The sequence below is a fragment of the Mixophyes fleayi genome, chromosome 3, assembly GCF_038048845.1.
Source record: "Mixophyes fleayi isolate aMixFle1 chromosome 3, aMixFle1.hap1, whole genome shotgun sequence".
Taxonomy (NCBI): Eukaryota; Metazoa; Chordata; class Amphibia; order Anura; family Limnodynastidae; genus Mixophyes; species Mixophyes fleayi.
In genome coordinates this window covers 209,949,118-209,971,852 of record NC_134404.1, presented here as the reverse complement: position 1 = coordinate 209,971,852, position 22,735 = coordinate 209,949,118, and the positions used below count along the sequence as shown (strand labels likewise).

The following is a 22,735-nucleotide window of genomic DNA, read 5'->3' as shown; positions in this document are numbered from 1 at the left end:
CATTTTAATATGATTAATATGTGTTTTAAACTTCTGATAAAATGTTGGTTGACATTTAATATATAATGTTGTTACCACTACCTTTTCTTTCAGAAGAGCTCTGGATCTATATCCTGAAAAGCATTAGCTGTAGCTGTATCTAAGCCTTTATTACATGTGATATGCAGTATATACTAAAGTCTATCTGGTTGAAGTAGTTGATTTACGTTGAGTGCTGATGAACACAATGTAGAGCTATATGTATCAAAAGTGTTTACAGTATGAAGATACTTTTAAAGCACAGCATATGCTTTAAGTGTATCATCATGTGGTAGTGTTGGCAGTCATTGTGATTAATTTGATGATGATGACTGCTGTATTCATGTTTAAATTAAATAAATACATAAAAAAAAAATGCTACCAGCACTAGTGCTCATAGTCTAGGCTGGTAGCAGCAAAATCGGGGACAAACAGCATGTGTCCCTCCAAAACATCAACTACCAGCTTTAGGGGTTCCCCTGTGAGGGGTTCTCCTGCTATAATGTCAACCAGCCCTAGCCTTTTTAACATGAAGCTGAATTTCCTAGGAAATCAGCCCTTTGTTGAAAGCACTAGGGCTCTTCACACACCCTTGGTGCGGTGGGTGTAGGATAATGAAATGGTCAAAAATAGATCGAAGTGTTTATTTCTTAGTGAACTACTGGTCTCAGCAAGCCTTGTCATGCCTAAAGAGTTTGGGTAGAACTACAAGCACCAGCATACACATGTGTGCTACTGTAGTGTCACCAGCACAGCCTGTCATACCCTAGGGCCGCTAGCTACCAGTCTAGGCTGTGAGTGCTAGTGCCTCTAGCTACCAGTCTAGGTTGTGAGTGCTATTGCCGCTAGCTACCAGTCTAGGCTGTGAGTGCTATTGCCGCTAGCTACCAGTCTAGACTGTGAGTGCTAGGGCCGCTAGCTACCAGTCTAGGCTGTGAGTGCTAGTGCCTCTAGCTACCAGTCTAGGTTGTGAGTGCTATTGCCGCTAGCTACCAGTCTAGACTGTGAGTGCTAGGGCCGCTAGCTACCAGTCTAGGCTGTGAGTGCTAGTGCCTCTAGCTACCAGTCTAGGTTGTGAGTGCTATTGCCGCTAGCTACCAGTCTAGACTGTGAGTGCTAGTGCCGCTAGCTACCAGGCTAGGCTGTGAGTGCTAGTGCCTCTAGCTACCAGTCTAGGCTGTGAGTGCTAGTGCCTCTAGCTACCAGTCTAGGCTGTGAGTGCTAGTGCCGCTAGCTACCAGTCTAGGCTGTGAGTCCTAGTGCTGCTAGCTACCAGTGTAGGCTGTGAGTTCTAGTGCTGGTAGCACTTTGGGATGGGGGGGTCTTTCTTTCATTCTCCAACAAAATATATACCTTCTAGCATGTGTAGCTGCATCTGTCTCAATCTACATAGGCAGCAACTGTATAAACACGCCATTACTGTATAAGGGCTATGTTGAAACGCCCATTCCCTCACCCATTCCAAAACTGTAAGCATAGAGAGAAGCAAGTGTATAATGCGTCTACATAGGGACTTGCAATTATGCATTTTTTGTGCGCATACGCAGTAGGGAAGTGCTTATTTTATGCAAGTAAAGTGGATTTATGTCCAATTATATAAGAGACCCTTAATGTATACATTGCCCTGTAAGTTTGAGTATATGCAGGCTTTATTAAACCTGTTTAGCAAAATGTTAAAAAAAAATAACATAATGCCTATGCTCTACTGTAATAAAACTGTTTTTGGTGAAAAAGAAATGCTAAAAGTTTATAGCATTTAGCTCATTAGAATAGTGACTTTGGTTGAGTTCGATTTGTAGGAAGCAATAGCATAAGAACAGCAATGCATCACCGAGGGGTATTTTGTTATTAAATACATGCTGAAGTTATGGATCCACTTGGTTTGTTCCCCCTTCTACAGCCTACTGACTAAGGTTCATAATTACTTGAATATTGTGGGGGGGATATTTCTTTAAAAATAAAAGATGACGCATGCCATGACATTCTGACAGAAAGTTACTTTGTTCTGACAAAGAAGTCATGAAGAAAAGTTTTCAGAAATGAGAATTACATGATGCATAAAGCATTTAAGCAGTATCTCTAAATGTTTATCGTTTCAAATGAAAATCATTATTTATGTTCAGTCAGGCACACTTCATAGGTCACCCTGCTCCTGGTTAAGTGCCTTGTTTATCTAGGAAACATTCGATATCCCAGTTAGTTTGAAACATAGGCTTTAGTTGATCCTTATATAACTAAAGGGTACCTGAGAGAAATGCAAGAAAGGAAGAGAATTCTGGATTACAATACACTATATTGTAGGTACCTTTTTAAAACATCAGTTATTAAATTCAACACAAGTTGTTGCAATATTAAATTAAGTTTTGGAGCAGAATATTTTATACCAGATAGAAAGGGACATGCTGTACATTCTTTGTACACTTACCACAGCCAAAGCAATATGAAAATTGCCAATTTTAAAAGTTTGTTTACTCACATTGGAGGCTGAAATTTTGTGGGCTAACCCAGTGGATTCCAAACTTTCTCAGTTCGAGGCACCCTTAGGGTCTACATATTTTTTTCAAGGCACCCCCAAGCCAAAATATTTACCAAGAAGTCCCCTGCCTTGCTTCCAAACGGGCCTGGCCGAGGCACCCCTGTGAGATCGCTGCAGCACCCAAGGGAGCCACGGCACACAGTTTGGGAACCACTGGGATAACCTAATATTCATGAGAATGCAACCCATTCGCTCGTTATAAGCGAGCACCTTATGAATATAAGTGAGGAATTAAGAATATTATTCAGTCATTGTCTCAGTGATGCCATTGATTCCTTACAAATTGATTGGCTGAATACAAGTACAGCCTACAACGCAGATTCTTCCACTTTGTTTCAATTACAAATCCCCATTACAAGCACATTTAGTATTAGAAATGAAAAGCAAAAACATCTAAAAATCTCTTATCTGTATTCCTAGACAAAATAACAATGGATCTCCTTTACAACACCAAAGAGCCAAGACGGTCCATCTTGTTCTCATCAAGGTGCACGCTTACTTTCTGCTCTTGTGAGATACCTCTTCAACCTAGAAGAGGCACACGGTGTAAGAGAAAGTGTCCCATCAAATCTCTCAGCACTTTGGAACTTTCACGAAACTACATTTTTTTGTTTTCTTCAAAACTATTGCCTAATTTATGAATTAATAGTGAGGAGACATCTGTCTGCCTTTCTTACATTTAGCCCTGTTGTCTTAACTGAATCTTTGCTTACATAGGGCAAAGTGTCCTTAGAAAAGGGCATTTCCGCCAAAGTGCAACTGGAAGGTGTAACATACATACCATTAAAGTAAAGGACAAGACCTGATCGTTTGCAGAGTTAAAATAGGCACGTGTATATCTGCACTACAGGGAACGTCCCAAAAAAATGCACCCTCACTTCACCCAGCTGCTCCCATTCGACAAATGCCATCTTGCTCCAATAATCTGTGCACTATAGCGGAAAACTAGGTGCACTTGCGCAAATCAATCAACATGCATGGCACTGTCAAGGAGGATTTTATGTAATTTTGAGCTTTGTAAATGAGTCCCACTCTGTCACGCTTGGCTTCATACCTGTTTTGCATAGTGAGTACAGTGGAGATTCAAAGCAAAACAAAGTGGTACCAGAATCTCGCATGATGAGACTCCACAGCGATGTCAGGCCTGAAATCTCCACTCACGCTCAATTTTGCTGAACCTCTATGAGTGGAGATTCCTCTGCCAGAATTGCGTGCAGATGTTCAATGCGTGACGCTCCAGCAGCAATTCACGGGTTAATTGATTTCCCCCTTAAGTGTGCAAAAAATCTAACATTTTCCACTTAGAACATAGGTAAAAGCGAGCCCAGTATACTAACACCTGTGTGTGAAAGTTGCCCTATATTACGTACTATGGTCACTACTATAGGTAGGAAAGCAGGACTCTGAACCAAGCAATGTCAGCACAGGTTTATTTGTCCCATATGAAGTCCAGCGTGTAGAAAACACATCAGTGTATAATGAGCAACATATGGATTATGTCTAGTAAACTGATCCTAATAGTAAGTAATTTACGGTTAATGACCTTATGTGGTGTAGTATTATTATAAACCTTTATTTTACATGCATTTTGTGACATCCACACAGCCATTTTTAGTTGGAAAATAAACCACCAAAGTATGTAAAATGCTCCTCATATAACAAAATAAAGATAATCATTTGCAGCAAACTAAAGCTCTTTATGCAGTTAACATTCTGTTATCCTAATGGAAAATGCAAGGAGCGCTCAGTATGAAACCAGTGTACTGTAATTCATCCGCCTGGGCTGTATCCAAATTATAGCTGTGTGGTTAAACAGTTATAAAAAAAAGCATTTAACTGGTGCATTTTCTTCTGGCAGACTAGTATAATCTGCAAGCAAATATCTTCTCTTTAGGTAATGTAATATACTTAACGGAAGGCACGCATTACTAAAATCCCTCAATGTTGTTTAATGGTAATCATTTCACACTGAAAGAAGTGTGTCTATTCCACATCTTTTACAGCTTTCATGTCGTATGATCTTAACTATATAAAACAGACATAAACCAGCAAGATGTGCGCATAAGTTCTCTATTTACAACATTAACAACTACTATAAAAATGTGTTAAACGTGCATAAAGGATAGAATACATTCATGCTTTATTTTTTTAAAAAAAACAGTAACAACTTTTGAACATATAGATAGATTTTTTTTTTACATCTTGTTTCACTTTTATTACCTTACAGCTGCATTGTCCTGTCACTTCGGCACAAGAACATTTATTTGTTTCTTGATCGCAGCTCTCTGATTTACTTCCTGCCAACAAGCAACCACAGCTAACACAGTGTGGATAATTCCAGTATCCCACTCTGCAGATATTGCATTTGTCTCCAAAGAAATTTGGTCGGCAGAAACAGCAACCTGTATCTGGATTACATTGTGTACTTAGGGACCCCGGACCACCACAGTCACAGGCCTACAGAAAAAAACAGAGTAAGAAATATGTCAATTATATTGTTGTTGTTATTAAAGTAACTATTATCTAAGGCATTAAATCCTTAAACATTCTTAAATAATAGCTCATTTGAACATGTTGAAAGAAGCACAATGTAATTGAAAATCATGTCTTTTACATGCTTAAACACAATAATAACATTCCACCATGCATTAATGCCCTGTGCCAAAATGTATGCCTTATACAACATGACATGGGACCACATAAATACCTGACATCTGGACAAATAACCGATAACCTAATGCTCCTGGACCTCTTTGCTGCATTACAAACTCACTTCTGAAGCAAAGGCTAAGTTCCCTAGATCTTCATCACACTACCTATCTAATTGTTCTTTCAGTGTTTGTTTTTCTGTATCCACCTCCACCTCGCTTCCTTTATCAGCTGCATTGACAAAAGGCTCAGTTCTTGGTCCTCTTCTCCTCCCTATCAATATAACTTATCCTGGAAAACTAATAAGCTCCTTTAGAATTCAGTATCTTATCTATGTGACACCGAAATTTACCTAACCTCTCCGTAACTTTCACCATCAATGTTGGCCCACATTACTGAATAACTTTCTGATATTTCATCTTGGATGTCCTCTCACGACATCTTGCAAAAACTGAGCAATAAAACTAATAACTATTGTGAATGTATATACAGTTTATGTTATTTTCTGCTTCTTTTCTCTGAATGTTTATTGTTACTTGAGATGAAAGTGTTTCTATTTTGTTGCTATGTCTTTTAGTATTAGATAAGTTAGCTACACACATGTGATGCAGCCTGGCCATTCAATAGCTGAATCTGTAAGCTATTTGATTACACAAATGGATGGCAATATGCAAACAATTAGATTGCACGTGCCTTCACTTCTGGTGACCTCAGACGGGGAAATCAAATGTACCATGCAGAGGGATTATTTCCCAAACCACTAAATTGAATTTTGATATAATAGGGGGGGCCTTATATGGTGCAGTAGTGATACAATTTGGTTACAAAAAAGACAAATTAGTTAACCAATTCTGTATATGTATGTAGACCTTCAGTATTTTGTCTATTCATCCCATCCTTGGGTGCAAGAGATTGCTGTATATGCTGTTATGCTGTATGTCTTTTGTATTTTACATGAAGTCATTTCTGACTAGTACAGCAATTACAATATACTGACTGTCTCTATTTCCCTTCTTAGTTTCAACTATTCTTATCACGCTTACATTAGTTACTTTTAGGAAACTGATAATATACTCAGTGCAGTGTTTTCAGCTTTGGAGAGGAGGTTAGTTGCCTCCTGAGAGACTCTGCTATAGTGTGCAATAATATGTGTTTGATTTATGTGTGGGACATAAGGTCCTTCACATTTTAGAGACGGTCTTCATGAAATGTGTTGTGTTGCCAGACTGGCAAGATTTTTTTATTTATGTTTTGTTCATTTGAATGTGCCAATTAAACTGGCTGAGGTCAGTTACACCGCAAATAATGCAAATAATGGACTTGTATGACTTCACTGCTGCTGTTTGCTGCCATCTACCTTATGAGGTGGTACCTATTCCCCTCACACAATCACTATATATATATATATATATATATATATATATATTTATATATATATAGTCATCTCAGTGGTCTCTCTGCTTCACAAGCTAGAACGTTTGTATATGGTCCGACTTGGTGTTGTAACACATGACGTTATTGTTTCTTTGTGACTTTTGTACTTTTGGAATCTAGAAATGTGGTAGTGCTCTGATCATTTTATTGGATGATATTTGGATTTTGGACTTTTTTTCACTCTATCCCCTTGAGATAATTTAGTCTTATACTTATTTTTTCTCTAAAGTACACACTATATATATATCATTAATTAGACATCAGAACTGATTAAGTGGTATGCATTTACCAGCTCACATACAATTGTGTAAAAGACTCTGGGCCTGATTCAAATCTGGACGTATGTCTGTTTGCGTACAGTATCTTGCGTTTTTCTACACTGTGCATGCTCAGAAAAAGACGTAACACCAATGAGAGCAATTGCACACAATTCATGCATCTGACACTTACAACGCCTTACGACTTGAGAGGTGGAACCGGGGAGAGAAGGGGTGGACTAAGGTAGCCCATGTACAGTAAGGGCGTGTTAACACAGATGCGGCCAATTCAATTCTGGGTTAATTGTAAGTACGCCTGCTTTCAGGAGTATCTTTTACACCTGCTACACAATACTGAATGATAGTGATGACCAGCATGTCATAGTCTTTGATTTAAAATGTCCAAGTATGGTCTCATTAGCTATAAAAAAAAACAACTGTAGGCATTTAAGATTCATTTTCCTAATGCATTGTACACTCTGTGTATTGAAGAGTTAATTATTTAGCTACTTAATGTAAAATAATTTATGAAAGTAAAAAAATGGATTATATTTGAAAGAGTTTTTATTTATTATATTGTTAGCATTTGTTATTTTAGTTTATGATAAAATAAAGGTTATGTGCAGTCTGATGGGAAATTATTGCACATGCGCATGTGTTCTTAATGTAAGGGGAGATACAAAATGGACATATATAAAGTAATATACTGTCGTCCATCCATTCTATGCCAATTACTCTTTATTATAATTATTGTTGTTTACAGATGACTCCGCACCTTTTTCTTCTCGTGCCACATCTTAACCATTACATAAATACAAACCAATACTAGTTTCTCCAGTGATCATAGTATATGCTTTCTTCTGAATTTAATAAGCCAACATGATTCAATTGAGCTGAATGAGATTATAGATTCATAACCAATTTGTGACAATAGTAGCTGGGTCACACGTTCCTGTGGTGTTCTGCTGCCAGACCTGATTTCTGGTATGTGTATAGCTTCCAGCTTGGCAAACAGATAAAAAGAAGCTTTGACAATAAAATTCGGCTTCTCTACAATGAGTGTTCATAGATTCTCTACCATAATCATTTAAGCATTTTATATGCCTAAAGGAGAAATTCAAGGTCAGTGCAATAATTTGTTTGATGTGGGTGCTACGAGTTATATAGTAATTTATATTACAAGCACTTCAAAATGGTGACAAACTGATAGAACGATGAAGGTGAAAATTGCATAATGTAAAGACTATGGAGTTATATTGTACAAGAAATGTAGTAGAATTTATACAACATCAAAGTCTGGTGATGTAAAAGCAGTATTGTTTATATTGTAGAACTTCACTGCAAACTGGATCATCTCTATGGTAACAAAGAACTAATTGAAATAGCTTTCCACAGTTACATAGAGTGCACAGGATAGTTAAGGACAATACTTTATATTACAGAGACCTTATATTTTACACCTTAGTAAGAAGGGAATAGCAATAGTAAATGTGGCAGAATATGAGTGCATTAATTAAAGTTTTTGCAGTATCTTGTGTGAGATATGTGTGTTTCTTAGATGTATTTAACAGTATTTGGATGCAAATTGAATGTGGGGAACAAAAGATAGTTCTGAGCGAAATCTACACAGCAAGCTTGAGGGGTAGTGTTTATTGTCATGTTGACATTTTGACAATAGAAACAGAGTTGTCAGATTGGTAACTTAAAAGATTGAGTTTGAGGTGGCGAGAGGACATCCAAGATGAAATTGAAGAAAGACAGATAGTAACTCAGGCCAATATTGATAGTGATCTGCAGAGGATAAATAAAGTTAGGTGTTTTGTCTGCATAAAGGTGATACAGAAATGCAAAGAAGTGTATTCGTTTACCAAGAGAAATGGTCTAGAGAAAAGCCTAGAGCCTAGGACTAAGCCTGGTGGTACTCCCACTGATAAATGTAGCAAAGAGGAGGTGGATCCAGAGAAATTACCGGTAAACTTGAACAGTTTAATAAGTGGGATGATAACTAGAATAGAACAGTGTCTCAAAGCCCTTTGGGAATATAGGGCCTGCTTCCTTAAGGAACTTTGGCAAGAAATCAAGTTTTCTTACTTAAGTTTTCTGGACAAATCCATGTTGCAATGCAAGGGGTGCAAATTAGTGTATTATTTTGCACATAAGTTAAATACTGCCTTTTTTTGTCATGTAGCACACAAATTTTGGATAGCTTATTTGTACACTTAAATTTAAAGTTAATATTTGTGTGCTACATGAAAAAACAGCCAGTATTTAACTTATAGGCAAAATTATAAACTAATTTACACCCTTTGCATTGCAACATGGTTTTGTCCAGATAGCACTGCTTAAGGAATTCATTATAGAACCCAGTGGCACTCCTGTCTGATCCTTAACATATGCACAGGGCTAATTTAAAGGTTAGGGTTAGGGTAAATAGACAGTGCTGTGATTTACATCAATCAGTATATAACAGAAAGATGTCGGGCATGTAGATTGTCATTTTTATCGTAAGTCTGCTTTTTATTTGTATAGGCTTTGTGGAAATCGGATTTATTTAGATATACTCCTTGTCAGTATAATCACAGCCATTAAATTGTACCCAACCCACATAAACTACGCCCCCGCTTCAGCATTACGCCCTGGGCGGTATAAACAATACCAAAAGTGTCATATACAACTTGATACTCTCTCTTATCACTACAACCTTACTGCTCAGTTTCTTGTCAAAATACTACATAAATGTCTTTGCTCTGTGGTAGCCATATAAAAAGGTCTGCTCCCTGTAAACTGTTTAACCTATTCTAATGTATTGTTTTCTATTGCAAAATATTTAAATAAAATTCGAAAACAAATGTAAAATAAACTAAGCAACTGTATATTCTTACTAACTTAATACATGTGAGAATCATTACAATCAAACTATATAAGCTGCAGGTGCATACTGTAGATTGCTGTTCATGTCTAACAATTCAAGTTAAAACATGAAATAAAGTTGATTTTTATATCTGCATTTACTTAAGCTAGGAATGAGATGTGAGTGACAGAAACAAGGATGGTAGGTATTAAACTGTTGTGTGCGCGCGTGTGTGTGTATATAACCCAATTCAAAAGTGACCTTTAAATGATCCACTTTCTTTTTTTTAAAAACATGTTTTTCAAAGTAGAGCACGATCTGGAGGAGCCATTGAGGCTCCTTGACATTATGTTTAATGATATGAACATATGTACTGACATTTGTACTGGGATGATAACGGACTTCTTATGACACGTGTGTGTGTGTGTGTGTGTGTGTGTGTGTGTGTGTGCACTTTATTGTAAATTCCAATTCCTCTATAAGCACAATCACTTACAGCAAGACAGAGCTAATAGCTGCAGTCGTGTGATTAACGGATAAGTGACACAAGAACAGAAAAATGAATTCACCCTTTAATAACTTTTAAATGTTTTATTATTTCTTTAGACTACAAATATATGGCTGCAATTTCAGTAAAATAGAAATATGATATAAGATGTTCAATTAAAATCTTAAACAATGTCTCTTTTTTTTAATTAACTAAGACTACAAGAGCCCAGGTAGGATTAGAGTGTGGCTGGCAGAATTGAGGCAAACCAACTGTCTTCCTTTTTTTTCATTTTTGGAAAAAAATGGCAGTTATGCATAATTTTCTACAAGGAAAAACAATTTTCAGGGATACTATCTTATTATTTATCCATTATACTTGATGCACCATAGGTGACTATATAGATGCAGCTCACCTCTTTCATCAATAAGAGAATTTACTATCATAACTGGGGCATGCTCTGAGGTCATGTGATGTATGCCTGCTGTAAGCCAGGCACGTATGCTACTGGTGCAGAATTGCGCCCATCTTGCAATAGTTGCAGCTTAGCATATGACTGAAATTGCAGTTTTTTTAGTGGAGGCAATTTGAAACTGTGATTTGGGAAGCAGGTGAGGCCAACACAGCATCATGCCCTTGCTGTCTTGTTTTGGGTTTTTCATCATAAAAAAGTGGCTATAGGTATACAATTCCCATACATTGTTTTAACTTATATGTAGTTCCTTTGCTATTACAGTTAAAAAAATGGTTTTCTAATGAAAGGTGTTAATTAAGCTGCTCTTTACTTATTGGTTATTTTTTTAATGGGAGTGTTGGCTACACTTTGATGTAAACTGTAATGTTTGAGGTTACAATGAAGCAAATAGAACAGACTCAGTTGTCCTTTTACTAAAGCACAAAGCACTAGCTAACTAAAGGTATACATATGTTTAAAAGCCACATGTCTTAGTCTGCCAGAAATGCTTTCTGATGACCTATTGTAACTCTCTTGAAATGTTTTTGCAACTTTTTATTTTGTATGCATCTATGTTTTATATTCAAATGAATGTCCCAATGCTACCTAAAACGAGACCCCATCTTACCTCAAATGGGACACCATCTTCCCTCAAATCTCCCTCACCCTCAATAACACCACAATTTCCTCAGTCTCCCACTGTCTTGGTGTCATCACATTCAGGGGTATATTTACTAAACTGCAGGTTTGAAAAAGTGGAGATGTTGCCTATAGCAACCGGCCAGATTCTAGTTATTGTTTATTTAGCACATTCTACAAAATGACAGCTAGAATCTGATTGGTTGCTATAGGCAACATCTCCACTTTTTCAAACCCGCAGTTTAGTAAATATACCCCTCAGTCTCCTTCCAAGTCATGTTGCCTCCACCTTAGAACTATTGCCAGATTACAACATTTTCTTATCCAAGATGCTGTCAACACTCGCATCCACTCTCTTTTTATCTCCCACCTTGACTACTACAACCTTCTATCTGGCATTCCCTCCAACCATTTATCCCCCACTTCATTCCATATCAAATGTCCCAGCAAGACCGATCTTCGTCTCTTACCTCTCCACATCTGCTGCACCACTTTGCAAATTCCTACACTGGATCCCCGTGTCCTCCAGAATCCAATTCAAATTACTCACCCTCACCTACAAAACTCTCAAAATCACCACTCCTTCATTGATCTAAAATCTCATCTCAAAATACTCTCGCTTTCGCTCTCCTAGATTTACATCTGACCTGTTCTTTGTCTCTGGTAACCACCTCTCACTCCCACCTACAAGACTTTTCCTGTCCACATACGGAATTCCCTACCACACATGATCACACTCTCCCACAGCTTTGAAATCTTTAAACACTCTCTGAAAACCAATGTCTTTATTAGAGCTTTCCTTACTCTCACCTATATGACCCAAACTAATTCGTTTTCATAACTGCCCAACTCTCTACTCTAAGCCACATTTGCACTTCATGTTTCAGTGGTGCCCTCTTCCAATTAGGATGTAAGCTCTCTAATGAGCCGAAATTTCCTTCCCCTTGCTTTTTGCATGTTCTTTGTCTACTTTCTATGACCATGATTTATGTATGTCCTGTTTTCCCCACTGTCTCATGCTGCAGAGCACTGTGGTGCCTTACAAATCTATGATGATAATAGTTGGGTGGGTTGGGGTACAGGTGCCTGCTAGCATAAAACAAAATTATGACCAACTACTTATCTTTATCTGCAATGAGATGTGACAGCCAGGGGCAGGCTGGGCTGGGGGGCAGGGGGGCATCTGTCCCCCGGGCTGGTCCATAGTAGGCTACTTTGGGCTGGGTCACTGGCCCACATGCATTTTTTTTTTGTTAAAAGTCGAGTCTTGTTCCCTGGAATAAAATTTGCCAGCCCTCTTCCCTGGTGACAATGTTTGGGGTCTCAGTTCTTTGCACCATAGCAAAAGCAGCCTAGAAGTGTAAAAAAAATGTAACTAAGTGTCTGATAAATAGATATATATGAAAACTGAGAAATAATGCTTGCAATGATTTGCCTGAATGTAGACTGAGATCTGCAAAGCGCACTGAAATTCATGATTAGTGGTTGATTCTAACAAGTCAGTGAATTATGATTCAACTTACTCAATTTTAATTCCAGGCATATTAGGCTAACCCCCCAAAAAACTGCAAATTTCCTTAGTTTAGAACGATTGCACTTATATAGACTGCCCGACACCCTGCAAGGTGCACATTTTTTTCTGCTTCCTGTTTTTGTCAATGGATTTTCTCTTTCCCTGGGAGTGAGTTTGGTGACAGTTTGCTTAAATTTAGTATTCCGTTCATTAACACTGACATGAGGTTGTTGGGAACATACTAATGCACTTTTTCTCTGACACATTTGTTTTACTTGCTCTATGAATGACAAAAGTAAATTCCTTGACAATGCACAAGCAATGACTCCCTTTCAGATGTGGCAAAAAATGTTGCCATTTTCTGCTTGTAAGACTAACAAATATAAAATACAATATGCAATAAACTGACTGTTTATTTCTACACCTAGATAGGTAATGGCTATCGAAAATTTCAATATATTTGAACAAATACACAGTTTGATATCACATTGCATTACCTGAATATATTTACATATCTATATTTAATTGCACTAATGACAAATCCTGAAAGAAATTGTGCTGTGCGCTAGTTAGCGAGTTGTAAAAAAAATACAGTTATTGAGATCTATTGAGATCGCAATGAAGCGTCTATGTCTACAAATAGATAAGTAATGCTTATCTATTTGTGCACCAAACATAGTGCACCAAACAGGGTATTTAAAAAACACAATGGTTATTACATTATATTATCCAGGTAATACAATGTATCACCTGGGTATTTGTACAGCTAGATAGATAATGATGGTAATACCAAATAGAAAGAAACGAGTGTGTTTCAACTATATACTAAATACAGTAGCTGATATCACAATTAATTACCTATATATTTCTACACATAGATAGTTAATGGTGCTGATGACAAGTATATTAAACAATTGAGTTTTGCAGTGATAATGGTTGTAGTGAGGAAGTAAAATGTGTTAAAAAAAAAGGAAAATCTAAAAATCGGGCAATGCTGCAGTACTGGTTACACAGCTATTCCAACTGCCCCATTGGATTTAATTTAAACACATACCGTTCCTAATTTGCCAATAATGGTGAAGAAGGGGTGTGTTTAACAACTAAAATAAAAAGTAAACGTATTGCTGCTGGCTTCTGTTACTTTCTGTTACTTATAGGGTGGAGTCTGGCACTGGGTGTGATGTCACAGGCAAGCACAACACTCCCAGCCTATCACTGACACAAAGGGGCAGCAGGTTGCAGTAGCACTAACATTCCCTCTAGTGCCCCCCACCACAAGGTTCAAAAAGGCAGCTGGGTGGGGGGTTGCAATGTCCGATGGGAGAGGGGATATCTGAGAGATGGCACATGAGAGGGAGTAGTGCCTAGGTTGCATAGTACACTTCCACTAACCATTCAAGCCCCTTTTATAAGTATATAGACGTGATATTTGTTGTTGCTTGCAAATTGGCTTCTTTACATTCCATCTACTGTGATTGGCCTGATTCTCCAGTGGGTATTGAATTTTTGCAAAATGGCGAACCTCTGAAATTCATCTAAATTTATCGGCCCTATCGGCCAAGTTGGGGTTGCCCATGTGCACTGGTAGGCATGCATTTTCTCAAGAAACCTACAATAAACAATTTCACAGTTTACAATGACTGTATTTTTCTGTACTGATCCATCTATTAGATCTGATTTTACTTTGTTTACTAAATTAAAAAGTAGGATGTTGGTATACCAAGTGTGACAGAACAGAAGTAAAGTGGAAGATTAGAATAGTCTGTGGTTATAGCATTGATAAGTAACAGTTCACGACTCAATCACAATAACAAATAGTAGTATTTCCAAAGGATTTCCTCTAGAATATCCCAGGAAGAAAGAGTGCCAGAGGGGTTGTATGCAAATTTTAGGCTGTAGACATGTGACATGTTTGATCTTTACTGATTGACTTCATTATGTTCATGTACTGTGATTGGTTTGATTTCCCCAGGGGCAGTACATTATTCAGCAAATTGTATGTTAATCTCACCTGATTGACAACTAAAAACCAAACATGTATTACATAATTATTTACTTCTTGACTGATTTTATTTTATACTACAACGTTCTGGCTAAAAGACACATTTTAGATTCGACAAAAACTAAAAATAATTCTTGATTACTTAATAAAAAGGCATATTATTTTAGAAATATAATCCATTTTATCTAGTTATATTGATTTCATTTTAATTAGGATGGCATAGTTCTTCCAATAAAATTAATACTACAGTCACCGATGTTCGACTAAAAATTATATTAAAACATATGAAACTTCAAGCTTTCACATCAAACTCCCAACAGGAAGGTAACTAATCAATAGAGCCATTAACAATCACACCTTGACATTTGTGACTCTATAATAATGTTGGCTGACCATTCTTTACACCACTGAGAAAATTGATTGGCTGACCTTGCATCCAGTGATAATGCTATATCCCCAGTGATGTGGTGCACATTTGTCACACTTGTCTCCAATGGTGTTGGGAGGACAAACGCACTGACCAGTTTCTTCATCGCAATTATTCCCAACATGAGGGCAATCACAAGCTGTATGGAAGACAAAATCCACATATTATAGAACAGCAAGTTTAAACATAGCATACAACCTGGTGTTTGCCATGAAAATGTTTTTATTATCCGACAATTTAAACTAAATTCATAAACTAAAGCATTGGAATAAATTATTCTATTTGTTCATATATCAGAATCATATAATTGCTCAATATAATAAATATTAGCTAAACATTAGAGGAGTGATGCAGAGGTGGTTTCAAAATGGGAATAAAGTACTCTTAAAAAAGAGTATTGACCAATAGCCTATTTCCACCTATACGTAGAGCCATACATATCTAGAGATGCGACCGCCTCTGCATCAACGAATATTTGCTTGGTAAACGACAAGTTATCACCACCAGCGAGTATTTGCATTTATGTAGCAGGTTCAAAAGATAAGCTCCCCAACAGGCATATATGCATGTTTCGGCAGCAATTTTATCTTATGAAGTAGATGGAGTCATTGCAAGCGTTATCAGGGTACATCTGAGGTTGTGCAGTTGGCGAGGTAAATAAAACTAAGCAGCAGTGTGGAACGTGGATTAAAAGAGTTATGACCTTGGTGGCATAATGGGATAGAAACAGGCTTATTGTAGAGATGGTGCTTAAGTACAAGGAACAGGATTCTATCAATAATTGGATGTGAAGGTGGAAGGAGAGATCATGGTTAGAAGTGAAGGTGAAATCCAGAACACGACCATGTTGGTTAGGAAAGCTTGATGTTGTTTCAGTATTGGACACGACTATATGTAAGAATAAATAGACACATATTTAATGCTAAGATCAAAGTGAGTGAATGAAGGGACAGGTAAAAGAGATGTAGGAAGGCAGTGATAGACCTCACTTTGTTTTTGTTTATACGCTTTACCAAGCAGCACCAATGTAAAGTATAAAATGTTACTGGATTGGGCTTTACCATGTCTGTCTGGCATCTTCAATCCAGGATATTATTGCACAATGTAAACACCAGCAGACACAGGCACATATGAAGACTCACTAGGATGGCACCCCTAAATGACCAGGTGTGGTGCTCCTTAGAACTTAGAACTTAAGCTAGTTATACACGGAGAATTTTCCAACCGACATGTTATCTAAAGCGACTTTACCTTCGACCGAAGGTCCGATCGCTCGGACTATTATTGTGTACACACTAGTCACGTTATAGACGATTAATGAAAGACTGACCGTCCAGGCAGCGGCTTTTCATAGCCATATTGTCGTAAGCAAAGATTTCAATTCTGTACACACGGAAACAACATATACAGTCCATGTAATGATATCCCCAAGAAATTTAAATAAAGGGCAGAGCATGTTCAATAGTTACCACCCAAAACCTCATAAAAAAAAGAAGGAACACGTTTTCTTCATTCATTCATTAGCACTTAATTGTGAACAGTGCACATTCGTTCACAAATGCACATCAACAATTGTTTTTGCTAATATGGATACTGTTGAGGAACATCAAGCAACTGCTCTTGTCCTGCTAGCTGTGGCAAGAAGATTGCAAGTACAGACCCGAAGGGAATGAAAGACACAGAAAAGACCAAATGAGTGACGTGCGGACACTGCACCATGTGGCACAGGTACGGGCATCAGAAATTAACATACTCTTGTCCCCAAAGGAGTCACAGCTCGAGGAACTATCGGCAGTTGCTTGTGGATCGATCGGAAACTTATACACACTACATGATCGTTAGGTGATGGGGCGAAAAATATTAAACAGTGCGACCAACCAAATGAGCTGACTTTGGGACAACTTTCGTGTCACTATACACACTAACCTGACTTCCGACCGAACGGTTGTATGTCGGCTGATTTTCCAGATTATTGGACGAAAACACTCCAGTGTGTACTTAACCTTAGAAAAACTACAACCAGGCCCCTGAGGATTAATTAATTAACAAAGCTTGTTTGGTCTCTTTAAACTCCCTAATTTACTCAATGATTAAGATCTTTGGTCCAGGATATATTGCTAACTACAAAACATAAATGACCATATGCAAATGAACCCTTTTTTTACTGCTGACTATAAATGATCAGGGAGGTCTGAACCTGCAGCACATCAATGTCATTTCTTTTTTCACAAAATGTTGAAAGCCTACTTTAGCTATGTGAGTTTATATGCAAATTCTAATAATGCCAGTATATGAATTTAAGCTAAACTTTGTAAGAAAACATTCAAAATGCACCTTTCTTATAATATTCTATTTTCATGACATGATCATTTCTATACACAGACCAATGCAGGACTTCATTATAACAAATTTGGTTTGTTGTATAAATACAACATATAAGATGCATTTATACAGCACACTTGTATGTAAAGGCACACTGGTCAATTCAGTCCATTAATAATAATTGATAGAGGAAACTACAAAAGTAAAAATAATTATTAAAGGGAAATAAACTTAATATCAAATTATATTTCAAAGTCTTCTACATAACATGAGTAAGATCCTTAAAAAGTATTTTCTTCTGATTTATGTCTCATTTTTCTACCAGTTGTACTACCATGATTGGTACATTAATCAAGTAAATTAGTTTCACAAAGAGGAACGAGAGAATCATTGTACGTACGGGTGCATCCTCCTTCTTGAAAGTCATAATATCCACGAGCGCAATGGTCACACTTATCCCCGGTCACTCCAGGCTGACAACGGCACTGACCATTGTCATCACAGTCAAATGATTTGGAACCAAAAGAGTTGCAGTTACAGGTAATACACCCCTGTGAGAAAACAGGTCCATACGTCTGTGGCTGAGATAGGGAAAACAAAACAGTGATTAATGTCCTTCAAGAAATAATAAAAATATATGTAAAAAATAAACTGAAGAAATAAAAGGGTTTTTAAGAAAGTATTAACAGATAAAAGTGCATCTAGGATGGATGCACTGATACATATCATAGTTTGCTTTTGAGATATTTTGTACTTTATGTGTTCTTTTACCATTTGTACATACATGTGATTTAACACTCACTGATACATGTTAAGTGTTTGCTAGTTCCAAGGGTTTTACTAATAGTCATGTACCCTACTGCAAGAGATCAACAGCCACTCTAAATGGGAACAATATATCAATGTAAAACATCACAAAATGTAAGGTTTTTGGCAGTCTATACACTACAAACACAGCACACAGCAATACACAAGCCACAGAAAGCATTATGCAGCATCTCTCTAAATTTTTGTGCATTGTCTGGGCCAGCTGCCTAGGCATCTACTTTATTTCATAGGTTAATTGCAAAAAAACAAAAACAATAAAATAACTCCACAATATCTAATATATATAAGCCTAGCCTAGTTAGTGTGTGTGTGGAAAAAACTATTTTCTCAGAAAGGGCTCATCCAATTGACCTGAAATTTGGTATACTGACATTATTTGACAAAAAAAATGATAATAGTGAAGTCAGTTAACTTCCATCATCCCCCCTTACCCCCGTGGGAGGGGTAGTAAAGGCTAAATTTACCAGTTGAGGGCTCAAACTCTTGACCGTGTGGGTATTTATTTACCAGAGCCTGTGTTTGGTCATGGACAATTGTATGTCGCATTTTCACGAGTACGGAGGAGCAGTGATGTGAAAGTGCAGGTTATGAATACTGCCCTTCAAGGAAGACTGATTGAGCACAGCGATAAGGTGTTTAGCAGAAACGTTGTGTATCGAGAGGTTTTAGAACAGTAAGACAATGGAGATTAAGGATGTGGCGATGAAGATGAAGGATGAGGTGATGGAGAAGAATGATGAGGTGGTGACATGTGGACAAAATCACGTTAAAAAAGGGCGCTTACGTCGGGAAGTAACGCTCTTCCCCTGAGGAGGCCTGGCCTAGCCCCAAATGCATGACAAGAACCTTTCTAACACCTTAAGTAGCTTGAGTTGACTAGAATGCATGAGTATCATGCACAGGTTAACTTGTGTGTATGTATATATATATATAGTATTGTAAATTGTACCACCAATTTTGTATACATGTATAGCTAAAATATATCTTAAAACAGACGTATTTCTAATTTGTTTTGAATAGTTATTTATTACAAATTCTTTCAACTGTTATATTGAGTCTATTATAAAAAGGAGAATGCACAATTTCAAATGGGCTAAGGTACCATTGTACGGGGTATACATACTGAATATTAAGAATCCTGATCTAAAAAATAAACTTTTTTCTTGTATATGTCCATAATGTCTCTTAAATGTTCTTGCACACTGCATGTAATCAAGAGTGCTTCTATAGAGTTTTAATGAAGAGTTGAGATACTTAGCTGTTATATGTGAGGCCATCATTGATTAAGAAGCATTTGTTCACGTTAATAATATTACCTTATCCCTCAAAACATTAAAGGGATAAATAAAGACATCTTGTATCCATGAAAGCTGTATTTACTGCCTCGGCTCCCAACTTTGAGAAGCCTCTTGATTCCTGAGTGATGAAGCCAAGTGGGTAAAATGAATTCATCTGTCTATAGAAAAGTGGTATAGAATTTTCTATACATAATTGTCAGTCATATGCAAAGCTAAACAAGCTATGTTTGCAGGCTCTGTGAGATAGCATTACAAAATGAAAATACATTAGATTTATTTTCAGAAACTATTGTATCAAGTGAAAATGAAGAGAAAACAGTCATGTAACTAGATGCAGCCCAAAGAATAACTGTACTGTGAAGAAAAATGTATTTTTTTCAGGCTAAATGGAACAAAGAATGCCATGGCTGTTCATTCTCCATGACCTACAACCTCATTAAAAGTAATATACTATGTAAATGGCAGTCACCACTATAAGCTGAGTTAATATTTATTTTAGAGTAATATAGATAATATTACAATGGTCAATTGAGCAGTATATGCAAAAAAGTGTTAGTCAAGGCCACCAGGGAACTATACTTGGAATGTAGTCCCTGATCCAACTTATGGAAAGGCATCATAGTCTTATTTTGTAAAAAGACCTGACAAACCAAATAGAAAAAATAAAAATGATCATGGTAAATGTACATCCAGGGTCTAATTCATTAAGAAATGTAAATACCCATACGTGACGCATCTTGCGTTAAATTGCAATGCCCGCGACCAGAAGAGGAGTATATCGCCATCCAATTTATCTTCAAACGGAATGAACACCTACGCTAGCCTACAAATTCAGGAGCAGAATGGGGAGGAGAAGGGGTGTGTGCATGTAGTCAATGTACAGTAAGGGTGGGCCGAAGTCGATTGCGCACAGCAGCGTCTGATACAAGCTTTGGGAATCTATAAGGTATGTGCTTTTCAGTCATATCACTAAGCGCCGAGTGATAGTGATGATGGTCGCATATGCATGATGGAACATGTTTCTTGCAATTAAGAACAACTGTAAAAATGCATTTTATGTAGATTAGACATGAATAACATCCTGATAAATTTGTTTAATGGGGAAAAAAATATTTATTTATTTTTAATGTTTTAATGTTTTTTTTCATTAATGAACAACATCATTAATTGTTGACAATAACTGAATTTTTTTTTCCTGTGCATTCTGCTGGGACTTTATATTCCACACATGTAATGTACGTATCCTGCAGTGTATTGTGTCTCTCTCAATATGGCAAGTGCCGTATATATGCAGAGAGTAAATATACCCATAAACAACAAGGGATGTTTCTTCATATCTGCATGTGTTTTTAAAAAAAAAAAAATGCACAATACTTTCATTTAATGTCCCTTAATGAATCAGACTCCCAGCATTTTTGTCCTTGCTGACAATGCAGATAGTGATGATGGTGTACAGATTGATGGCTCTGGGACTGAAGACAATTGTGAAAAGGAAACTGTATTTATTGTCACTTGCTGTTTGTAATCATTTCAGGGAAAAATTCCAATACAGCCATGGCTATTACTGTCAACCATTTCTTCTGGAAGTATTAGGCAGAGGGAAAAAATATAACAGGAAACTTCATAGAGCAGTCTCCCTAAATGTGCACATAGCAAAAATAATAGCTTTAGAAATGATGCCTTTCCACATTATAAAATTTGCATCACATCAGCAATTGATGGATTCTGCAGAACAAAAATAGAAAGTTTCTGGTTGCCATTATTTTTAAAACAATGGGGGCGTGGCTTGGACGCCATAGTATGAGGTTATGTTTTCTTAGTGATCCTCACATCACGGTACTGAATCCAGCAAAATTGTGGGATCTCTCTGCCCCAAAGTGACACCTATCACTTAACTAGTGACCACCAATCTATTAGGGTCTGATCAAGCCATCCGTGGCACGAATTGCTGAATCCATCTGCCAGCTGCCATCTCCGGCCTATCCTGCTCAATGGGTCTGCTCACCCGTGGCCTTTTTTATGATGACCGTCAGACACCTGTCTCTCGGTACATTGAGGAAGGCTCATCAGGCCCTAGCAGTTGACTGGCATCTCTGTTGTTATGTTGGGATCGCTACTGAGAGCTGTGAAGAGGCTGCCCCTGCTTTCTATAACTGTCGCTCTGCATCAGGTTACCGACCACCAGGGATCTGCTGCGGTTGGCATCACTGGTGGGCTAACCTCCACGGGAGTTTGCTCTGCCACTCTTCCTGCTGGGGACAGAAGTTACGGTTCAACAATCGAACCTGCACCACCTCCAGTGGACCTGCTTCCGGAATACCTGTGGGCCGCCATCTTGAGCTCTGTTTTGGAGGTGTAGTTTTTATCCAAGAGACCCACTTTAAGCAGGGGGCTACTCCACTTCTGCATAGCAAAATGATCATTGATTCTAAATAGCAGTTAATCAAAGCCTACAACCAGGAGTGTCTGTTCCCCAAGAATGCTGAGACTGCCAGGGAGATGCTGAACCTGCCGTTCTCCTTAAAGGAATTAGTAGCCGCCATCTCCTCTATCGAAGAACAAAGGCCGGACGGTTTTAGTAGTTGTTATTATAAAACATTTCAGCAGTCTTTAAACCTCATGCTCCTAGAGGCCATCAATGAGATTTACAAAGACTCTGGTTTCTCCTGGGAATCCCTCGAAGCCCATATTACCATCCTCCCCAACGATGGCAAGGACCCCTCCCATATCTCCAGGAACCGACTGATCTCTCTGTTGATAGTTGACTTTAAGGTTTTTGCTAAAATTGTGGCCAACAAACTTAAATTTGTAGTGCCATTTGTGATTCACAGCGATCAAGTTAGATTTGTCCCAGGATGCAAAGCCCAAGACAAGATCATTGACTTGATGTATTCAGTCAAGGGCTCGCGGGTCCCTTCTCTACTGCTGTCTACTGGCGCGAAAAAAGCCTTCAACAGAGTTGATTGACAGTGCCTTACTCCAGTGCTGGAGCATATGGGATTGGGACCTGCTTGCATACA

At 37.7% G+C, this 22,735-nt stretch overlaps 1 protein-coding gene across 4 annotated transcripts in view; it reads right to left on the bottom strand.

Annotated features, from left to right (window-relative positions):
- The window catches only part of LAMA2 (laminin subunit alpha 2), a 711,555-nt gene that overhangs the window by 229,044 nt on the left and 459,776 nt on the right, over window positions 1–22,735 (bottom strand). For all 4 annotated transcript variants that reach the window (XM_075203053.1, XM_075203052.1, XM_075203054.1 and 1 more), the window contains 3 exons: window positions 17,990–18,170; window positions 15,270–15,406; window positions 4,775–5,011 (listed from right to left, as the gene is read on the bottom strand). In XM_075203053.1, the coding sequence (XP_075059154.1) occupies window positions 4,775–5,011; window positions 15,270–15,406; window positions 17,990–18,170 (555 nt within the window). The remainder of the gene's footprint in view (window positions 1–4,774; window positions 5,012–15,269; window positions 15,407–17,989; window positions 18,171–22,735) is intronic.